The following is a 10,473-nucleotide window of genomic DNA, read 5'->3' on the forward strand; positions in this document are numbered from 1 at the left end:
GCTTGGACGCTCAGGATCTGAGGCTTGGTCCACTGGATATGATGCAAAAACTTCGCAGCGTGTTCTTTACCATGCTTGGGGTTCTTCATTAGAACAAATCTCAGGGAAAAGGTTCTCGGTTGAGGAAAAGAACATATTTAACCTATTTTGTATAATTCTGCAAACTATCCGTATGACTTTGTTAGACAAGCAAATACACGAAATATAAATAGGCAGATTTGTGTTGCATTATTTCACAGATAATTTGCCATAACTCCTAAACTATGCAACCTTCTCTGTAGAAACTGACTGTCAAAACAGTGTGAGCTAAAAGACTAACTTGAACAATAAAGACTTTCAGTTTACTTTGTCTTGAAGAGAAATATAAGACATTTCCATCCCCTTGTGGTTGATATATAGAGGTACCATAGGAGCAGATCAGTATTAAATAGCTTTTCAATTAGTGTATTTTCACATATTCTATTTCACACACCTCTCGAAGACACGTTTCAAAATAAATGTGCAAAATCAACTTCATATGCTCTGGTGCAACATACCACTCAGGCTGATAAATCCATATATAGACCATATAAAATAGCGTGTCCATTATCCCACAATTGCTGACTCTGTCACTTCTCTGACTGCTTCAGTTTCTTAAGTTTGCATGAGGAAGATGTTAACAAATAGACTTTAGAGAAAGAGAAGTGTGGAGAAAACAGATTGTTTATATTGTCTCATCATCATCTGAGCATCTGTTTCATGTTCAGGCTATTGCAGCTGTTCGGGCTGTAAAGAAGGATGTACACTAAGGGCTTCGTGTTACAAATGTTTGCGTTACCGATTTTCAAAGATACGAACGTTTTTCAGTTCGCATAAGTTTAAAAGTGTTTCGCCTTATTCTACAGACAAAAAGGGAAATTAAAAGATGACAGATGCTCACGAGCACAGGAAAGCTGAATTAAGAATAAGCGAAAGAAAAACATAGTTTTAATTTATGTGAATAATACTTTAGACAGCAAAAGAAATTAACTGACATTGACAGCATTACTCCAAGGGAGCCGAGTTTATGATCATAAAAATTTGATTGATGCTTGTAGAAATTTGGGGTGTTTTTTTTTTTTTAGAAATTGTTTGCATATACATTTATGAACATTTATAAAGCATTTTGACATTGGAATGAAAGTTTGACTCCAGCTTGTACAAAAGGCACCATAATAGAATAAACAGAGGCAGCGATACGGACTGAGAGTTTGTGAATGCAGCAGTGCCATCTACTGAACAGCTCCACTGCTTGTTACATCGTATTCAAACAGTATGATCACTCTGGGTTGTCCTGCTGCAGAAATGTGACCTAAGAACATTCTAGGATACAAACTTTTTCTTCACTTGTTTATTTTCAAGTGTTTGTCTGAACGCAACCTGTGTTTCTGCATCCAGCTCTTAGCTGAGATTAAAAAAGCACTTTTAGACAGAGTAAATATATGGGACAAGAATTCAAGTTGCTTCCAGTGTTTACAGCCATGTCTCAAGTTTTGGGCGATAATAATAATGTTGACAAAAGCTTGACAGCATTGCGCTTTTATGGGACAAATCAGTGAGCAATCGGCACTCAATTATTGAAGGGCACTGTGACACTGTGACTGATCACAAGCGTATGAGATTGGAACATGGTCCAGGAACAAGGCAAAATGAAGCGTACATGATTGACAGAGGCTTATGACTCTATTACTGGGGTCTGCGGCCACATTCTTTCTCTCACTGGGAAGTAGGAGTTTAAATAGGAAAACTGGGGGCCATAGCAACTGTGTGTTTATTTACCGTAACTAGGGGCATGTAGGTTGGGGAGGCATGGTAACCAGGTGCTGGTGGTGGTGTGTGCAAAGGTTACAGACAGACAAATATTTAAATTTTCTGTCATTTTAAATGAGTTTTATTGTTAGTGTACTTATTATTTCTAACCTGTTGTCCTTTTGAAGGGTCATGGTAGTCCTGTCCACTGTGTGCCCTGCCTTTGCTTTCTGAAACAGAGCAGCCTTGCATACACAAGCTGCTGGGTTAAAAAAAATAATAAATAAAAGTCTTGTAACAATTTTCTAAATAAATTCAATATAGCATTATCTGAGGATTTTACAGAATCTAGTCTGTGAATACGTGTAGGGACGTCTGTCTTATTAAACTTTATGATTATGATGTAGTGATCCAGTTTACAAACAAAACAAGCTGTGAAAAGACTTCTGCTCTGAAATGATTGTAAGTTGAGGACCCAGTGAATGAACCTTTATATAGCTGACAACTTTTTCCTACGTATTTTGCAGTATCAGATAACACAGCAAATGCCCAAATCTTGACACTACATCTTGCACCAGTGCATCTTTTTCTGAAACAGCCCCGCATTAAAATATGATTTTTGACCTTTCTCCAAAGATTGCTTCTGGATCATCAGCCAAGAGCTGACTTGTCGTGTTTCCTTCATCCCTCAGTTGTACTTGGTGGGTGGCACGTTATCTTTGAAAAATAACAGCAGATGTTTTTTAATCCACTGACGGAAAATCCCAAATGTGTTCTGAGCAGCAGAGGCTCTACACATGTTCTACACCATGGTTACCTACTGTTTCTTCTGCAAACGAGACTGGTCTGACCTTTGACCTCCTGGCATTTGAACGCAAGGGAACGGGTCTCATGGAGAGAAAGGACCATTGTGCAGCCATTTATCTTGTGCAAAGTTTGGCCTGGAGAATCACTTCAAAGTTCCAGTCATGGGGTCATGAAGAAACCCAGGCACAGTTGAGTCCAGTGCACTGTTGTGTCCCTTGCGTATAAAAGTACAAATGTCCTCATAAGGTGACATTGTTATTGACATCAGTTTTGTCCCACAATGGACTGTCCTCATAACACATGCTAGTAGAGTAAATTCTAGAACAATCTGATGTCACAAGTTCCTTCATGGCCTGGCCCAGCTTGATCTCCAACATGAGCCAGATCTGGCTTCACGATGACAGGACTACTCTTACACGGTGAAATTCGACGGCTGTCTCAACAAACTGCATCTTAAAAAAAAACAAAATCTGGAATCCCCCAACAATACTTATGTGTGGCATTGCATGGTCAGCGCCCATGTATGGACCAATGATGGAAAGTATGACCAGTTCATAATCCCCAAAATCAATGTTAAAATGGAATAATTTGTCTACATTCAGGCAACCATTTCAAATATTAGTAGTCCATGAGCAGCTGGGCCTCCAGACAACCCTGTTTTATTTATTTCTAAAGATCTTATTTATGTATTTGACTCCTTTGCAATACAGTATGCAGTGTAAATAGGTAAATCCAGGTGGACATGTCAATCATTGCACATCAAGGTCACTGTACAGTGATTTACCTATTTATACTGCAGGGTTACCTTTACTGTAACAATTCAGGTTCAGTGCCTCCATCAAGAGTCCTTATGCTCCTGTCTTTGAGCTTTTTTGCTTTACTGTGTATTACTGTTATGTTAAAAAACACACAAGGCTGACATTTACAAATAAAAGGTTAAACCTTATAAAAATGCGTGGACTCCTGGTTTTAATAATAATAATAATAATAATAATAATCATGTGTCCGATTCATTCCTTACACTCATTCACCAGTGCATGAACAGAAGAGAAATTTAGAACACTTACCCACAGATACGTTAAGCAGTTAAGACTCCCCAGTCAACTTGAAACGGGCATCTTTGGACTGTGGGAGGAAACCGGAGCATCCAGATGAAACCCACTACGAGAACCTGCAACTGCATACAGATACGGCCAGCTTCGAACTCATGTCCGAATGTGGAGCTGAGGCGCGGGTGCGCACAAAGGGTTAATGAAAGACTGGGGGTGGGGGGCAGAAACCTGATGCTAATGAAGTCTCTGGAATGCCACATACGGACGATCTCCTGGAGAAGCGCTCGGACCGGGTCACAAAGAGCCCTGTACACTGACTGATTTACTCCTCGCTGACACCTGTACCGAAGGTAAATCCCTGATTTCCCTCCGTCCGCTGTTATTTACTGCTGTTTTTATTCGTCTTCTCTCGGTCTTTGGCTTATTTGCCTCATTCGGCTCTAATTACTAATACATATTATTTATCCTATATCACAACGACGCCAATTTTATGCGAAATGACAAACCGGTAATTTATTAGTATTTATTCTTGCATAGAGGGGGTGCGGTGGCGCAGTGGGTTGGACCGCAGTCCTGCTCTCCGGTGGGTCTGGGGTTCGAGTCCCGCTTGGGGTGCCTTGCGACGGACTGGCGTCCCGTCCTGGGTGTGTCCCCTTCCCTCTCCGGCCTTACGCCCTGTGTTGCCGGGTAGGCTCCGGTTCCCCGTGACCCCGTGAGGGACAAGCGGTTCTGAGGATGTGTGTGTGTGTGTATTCTTGCATAATGTTTTGTTTAGCAGCTCTAGCCTGAACAGAACTCAGTGCCAGTTTTCACATGTGCAAATCTGTGACTCTTTAAATAAACTCGAATTCTTACAGAATTTGCACAGTTCTTTCCGTTAAAGAAAAAAAAAAAAAAATCGTGCAGCAGTGTGTCGTTTCCTAAGGATGTACTTCATAAGAGCACTTTTTCAATCCGCGCCGATTCTTACGTTACTGTCGTCGCACCGACCGCATGTTTGCGAGCGAACCGAAGTGTTCGGTGTGTGGCGCGCGCGCGCCCTCCCGCAGACCTGTTCCTCGCGCTTTTGTCAATTGCAGGGGGTCGCGCGGCGCCACCATGGCAGCGCTCAGCGGCGCGTTGCTGGTCCTGGAGCTCTGGAGCGCGGCGGTGCTCGGCGACGTGCGCGCTCTCGACGCTCCGTGCAGAGGAGCGCAGTGCCCCGGGTCCGAGGCGCTCCCCTCCAGGCCCTGCTTCGGCACCCACTGCCCGGCGTGGCCATCCAGACCGGGCCGGCACCACGCAACACTGGCACAGAGGGGCCACCACGCGGAGCCGTACACGGTGGTCACCCCCCAGCGCGGATCCAGGGCCAGGAGCGGCCACGCGTCGAGCCCCGAGTGCGCGGCGGGGGCGGACTGTGCCCCCCTCCACAGACGGACCGCCAACGACACCGGGGACTGCAGGGGCATCGAGTGCAAACTGCCCCTGAGGATACGTCCCAAGCCCCGAGCGAAAGCGTGCGTGGGGGACGGCTGCCCCCGTGGCTCCGAGCAGGCCGGCGTCCCGCCCGCGCTCGTCCACATCCCGGATCGGGCGGCCCAGTACCTGGGCGAGCTGCCGGACTTTGGGTATCCCGGGTCGGACCTCGGCGGAGCTCCGCTGGGGGTCCAGCTCACCTGCGATGTGAAACCAGGTTGATTGGATACGTTTACTTCACATTATACTGTCAGTCAGTGGTCTTTGCAGTCATAATAATAGCTGCCGATATCCTGGACATTGGTTTGAGCTAATGCCTGTGGACCCAAAGGTCGCAGGTTCGATTCCCACCTCTGGCTGTAGTACCCTTGAGCAAGGTACTTACCCTAAATTTCTCCAGTAAAATTACCTGGTTGTATAAATGGGTAAATAACTGTAGGAAGACTAACATTGTAAGCTGATTTGGGAAAAGAGCATCAGCTAAATGAATAAATGTAAATGCTGGAAGCTGAAGGTTATTGGTTCTTAGGTCCACACTTGTGGTTGGTTCTCTGTCAGCGGATTAAAACAATTCTGATGTTTGCAAAGGTTGTTTTGCAAAGATGACATACCACCCACCAAGTAGAAGTACAGTAAAATGACGGTTAGTCTAAAAGCTGAAGAAAGTTTTCCGAGTCGAAGGTAACGATCCAGATGCAACTTTTGGAGAAAGGTCAAAAATCACATTTTAATGCTGGGATATTTTTAGATGCATTGAGGCAACAGGTGGTGCTCAGGTGGTGTCCTGCAGGGCCCTGGTTCAAATCCCCCCTCCTCCTATAGTAACTTTGCTCAAGGTACTTACCCAGGCCTGATGCAGTAATACCCTACAGTATAAACAGGTAAATCACTGTTCATTTGATTATCTGACACTGTGAGTTTCCCTGGATGAAGTCATCAGTCACAAGAATCTTAATAGTTGAGTTACTGGAATGCTGAAACATTTTAGTTCATACTGAGAAATCGAATCTGCAGCCAAAGGTGTACAGCAGATATTTCTAATTTTCTCAAGGGATATTTTAAAACAATTTACATTAATAAATGCCAAATCTGCGAATGGATTTCACCATTTTAACAGCAGATAAACTTCTGCTTGAAAATGACATGGAAGCAGCTTTCTGGTGGAAATTGAGGTTCTCCTGAACATTTAGTATTAAAAATAGATTATTAACATGTGCTTACCATAGGAAAGTTATGACAGAAAAAAGCAAAAAAAAAAAAAAAAAAACATCTGCAGCCTGCAACAGAATTTCTGAACTAGAAACACATTTAAGAGCTGAGTCTAGAATATGTGGACATCTTTGATGCAATACCAGAACTTTGATTCCATTCCATCCTCATTTCTCTTTCACTACCGGCAAAGAAAGGATGATGGCGTTATGAAATTCTGAAGATTCTGAAATAATCCTGCTTTGAAGTACCTCTCAAACGAAGAATCGCAGTATTTAGTTTGATATAGTAAGCTTGAAAGGAAAGGTTAGGAATGCATAGTTTGATGGCGTGTGTGTCAGGCTGCTAAAGGTTCAAACAAATTAAAATAAAAAAGTAGCTGTATTTAAGTATTCTAAGAGAACTGATCCATCCATCCATCCATCCATCCATCCATCCATCCATCCATCCATCCACCAACCACTAGTTCCCATTGCAAATCTTGATTTCATCACAGCCCAGTGAGCTTTTCTTTAAGATGTCAGGTTCCACCTTTACTAAATAGAACTTTTTTGAGTTTGTTGGGTCTTTTTGAAATTTTCCTGCATACTCTGAGCTCTGCTAAACGTGATCATGGGCCTTCGATACTCAGATGGTGACTCACCGCTGTGCTCTGGTGTGACAGGGGAGAATGAGGTTCCCTCCGAGGACGCGCTAGTCCTACACCTGCAGCTGGCCAAGGGGCAGGAGAAGCTGGTGGAGGCGCTGCAGAACCAGCAGACCGTGATCCGGGAGCTCCAGCGGACGCTGGTGGAACAGCAGGGCACCCTCATCAGCCAGCAGCAAGAGATCGTGGAGCAGCAGAGGCGCATGTCTGAGCAGATGGAGTTGGTGAAGGTGCAGTATGGTGTGCTCTTTGAGGCTGTAAAGCGTGCCTCCCTCCAGAGCCTCCAGGGAGATGTTCAGGACTTCTTTGAGAGCCACCTGCAGGGCCTCCAGGACCAGGTGCGCACCCACCTGCACAAGTCGTATGCTGTGCACAAGGTGGACGTGGACGCCAAGGTGATGGACGTGGGATCGCCCATACTGCGGAACTGTGGTGTTTGCAGACAGGAGGAGTACTGTGACTTCCAAAGGGACCCCCCTCGGTGCGAAAGGTGCACCATGTGTCCGCCGGGATTTTTCCTCGTGTCCCAGTGCTCCCAGAATGCAGACCGCATATGTCAGGTAATCAGCCTCCAATAAATGGGCTCGAAGGACCCTAGTATTTCAGCAGTCCAGTTTTGAGGTTATGGTTACCTTGTAAAAATTACTAACGTACCTGTTTGTTAATATCCTGCATAAACACCCTTAAAATGATTAATTTCATTTGTTTGCAGGACAGAGATGAGTGTCTTGAAATACCAAACCTTTGTGGGGAGCGTGTGAAATGCCTTAATACACCAGGTATGGAAATAAAGAAAATTAATCTGTATATTTCTTTGCCTTGCTTAATGCATGACCATACATTACATTTACATTTATTCATTTAGCAGACACTTTTGTCCAAAGCGACGTACATCTCGGCAAAAGTACAATTTATGCATTACATTAAGAGAAGGAGACATAGCTGGAGACATGAAAGTCTCAAGCAACCCTAGTTTGTTCCCTACCACTTGCTGCACCGAGGTTCTTCGTTCGAGTAGGTGCATAAGACACAGGGTAGACAAATCCCGATACCTTCCTAGCAATTTTTTTTTTAAAAATATTATAAGATACACAAATGAGCAAGTACAATGCCAGAATAATGGCTGAATAAAGGTTGTATCTGGGATGCTTCTGGAGTTATGATGCGTGAGCGGTTACGTCATAGATGATCTGAAGAGATCTTGGGCAAAGTGGATCTGGAAAAGGCGGGTTTTCAGACCCTTCTTGAAAACAGTTTCTGCAGTTCAGGGGACCATATATTATATTATATTATATTATATATATAATCCATCCACCTATCCTTCCATCCACCTATTTTCGCTAACCACTTGTCCTGGTCAGGGTCATGAGATCTGAAGTCTATGCTGGAATAACTAGGTGCAAAACTGAAGGGGATACACCCTGGATTGGATGCCAACAACAACAACAACATAATAATAATAACAACAACAACAACAATAATAATAATAATCTTCTTCTTCTTATTATTATTATTATTATTATTATTTTTAATTTAGCAAACTATATTCTCCAGTATTTCCCCAAAGTGCCGTGCATTTCCTAGAACAATACAAAATAATGATAAATTACACACACACACACACACACACACACACACACACATTTTCTGAACCATTGTCCCATACGGGGTCGCGGTGATAAATTACAATCAAATTGATTTTTTTTAGAGCGCTCTTCTTACCATAATGGCACAAGGCACTGAACAAAGTTACTGGGAATAATCATGTTTTAACGTTATAGTTAAAATTATACTTTACTGTGCAGTCAGTTGGCAGCTGAGGAGAGGCAAACAAAAAAAACTCAAACAACAATAATAATAATAATAATAATAATAATAAATCATTAACACATTTGGCTATTAATAATAGGTTATCAGATAAGCTTCTGATGTCATAAAAATAAGACAGCGCTCCATAACAGCACCACATTAATGTGAAATGTCAAAATAAAGTTGACTACTCTGCTCTGGACAGGTGGGTTCCGGTGCTTGGGGCTCTCCGAGAGGGACGCCTCTGCCGGGCTGTGCGGACATGAGTACTTCTACAACAGGGAGCTCGAGGAGTGTCAGGCGTGCTCCGACTGCGAAGGCCAACCCATCGCTCAGCCCTGCTCTGCGGCAAGTGACGTTGTGTGTGGCTCCCTCTCCGAGAACATGCTGTCGCATGCGTGGGGCGCGGCGGTCACACTGCCCCCTGCCGGGGCATCCAGCAGCCACATGCACCCGGGCGTGCAGCTGCACGTGCAGGGTAAGGAGGACAGCGACCTGCTGTCTACCGAGGACGGCCGACTAGTGTTCCTGCAGCACGGCCTTATCTGGGCCGACCACAACTTCGCCCTGAAGCACAGCTGCCGGAACTTTCTCCAGATCTACATGAAGCTGAATACCAGCGAGGAGGGCGTGGATCTCAGCGGCGTGCGCATCGAGCAGCCTGACGGGAAGTACTTCCAGAGCGTTAGCATGAGCGCCGTGGCGGAGGTGGAGCCCAGCTACATGCTGTCCCTGTTCTTGAAGAGCCCCAACCACTACTGCAACCAGAGCAAGGACCTCCACGTCTATGAGCTCAGCACACCCTTCAGCCTCTTCTGGCTCTCCCACGACACGGGCGCCGTGGCCATGACGGCACACACGTCGACGTCGGTGCAGTACCAAACCAACTACCGCCCGGCCTTCAAGGTGATGTCGGTGTCGGACCCCTATGTGGTGAGCCTGACCCACGACGGCCGTGGGGTGAGGTTCACTGAGAGCGGCGTGGTGAAGTTCATGTTCCAGCAGGCTGTATATGCCATGGGACACACCTGTGTTCGTGAGGGCTTCTCCTTGGTGGCGTACCTGAACAGGAACGGAACCAACTCGGAGCTCACGCAGACGTACAAAGCGGGGGTCAACTACCGGGACACATCCGTCTCGCTGACGGCTGCCACCGTGGTTGGTGCTGGGGACACGCTTAGCTTCGAGATTTTTTCTCCAGCACAGTGCAACGTAAGGTACTTCGGCGACAGCTCTGGGATCAGCGTGCTGAGCCTCCTCTGGATGCCCTCGGCCGTCTCCTCCTGCCTGTCAGCGACCGTGTCCAGAGCGGGCCTCCCCTCCGGGGCCGTGCGGAACAAGGCCTTGCATTTCCACCGGGCGACTCCCGGTGTGGAGCAAGTGGAGCTGGTGGGCTCTGGACAGCTAGCTCGCAGGAACTTCATCTTCCGCGAGAGCGGCGTGGCCAGCGTGAGCCTCAGCCTGAAGCTGATCCATTCCTGCAACGCGCTTAAGCTCACGTTGCACAAGCAAGGCGCCGACAGGCCGCAGCCAGCCGCCGTGGCCCAGCAGGTGGGCGGACAGATGCCCGAGGGCACCGAGTGGGTCAGCGTGGGCCTGAGGGCTTCCTTCGAGGTCCACAACAGCACCATGATCTTCGTCACCGTGGACTGCGTGCGCGGCCGCGTCAACCAGATCGCTGCGGAGGGTTCTACCAACATCTCCATCTTATGGGTTGCCTCGTGA

The 10,473-nt window shown here is 46.0% G+C and overlaps 1 protein-coding gene across 1 annotated transcript; it reads left to right on the top strand.

The window, feature by feature from the left end:
• Window positions 1–3,897: 3,897 nt before the first annotated feature.
• LOC108927683 (uncharacterized) lies at window positions 3,898–10,473 on the top strand. The gene is made up of 5 exons (XM_018741112.2): window positions 3,898–3,976; window positions 4,706–5,301; window positions 6,958–7,499; window positions 7,652–7,718; window positions 8,954–10,473. The coding sequence occupies exons 2-5, from the start codon at window positions 4,725–4,727 to the stop codon at window positions 10,471–10,473; spliced, it is 2,706 nt and encodes a 901-aa protein (XP_018596628.2). The 5' UTR covers window positions 3,898–3,976; window positions 4,706–4,724.

This window comes from Scleropages formosus, chromosome 19, assembly GCF_900964775.1.
Source record: "Scleropages formosus chromosome 19, fSclFor1.1, whole genome shotgun sequence".
Lineage (NCBI taxonomy): Eukaryota > Metazoa > Chordata > Actinopteri > Osteoglossiformes > Osteoglossidae > Scleropages > Scleropages formosus.

Excerpts from the sequence above, each read along its gene's own strand:
- LOC108927683 (XM_018741112.2), top strand. The coding sequence starts at position 4,725 with ATGGCAGCGCTCAGCGGCGCGTTGCTGGTCCTGGAGCTCTGGAGCGCG. Across the intron at positions 7,500-7,651 it reads ATGCAGACCGCATATGTCAG|GACAGAGATGAGTGTCTTGA; the intron begins GTAATCAGCCTC and ends ATTTGTTTGCAG. Across the intron at positions 7,719-8,953 it reads GAAATGCCTTAATACACCAG|GTGGGTTCCGGTGCTTGGGG; the intron begins GTATGGAAATAA and ends TGCTCTGGACAG.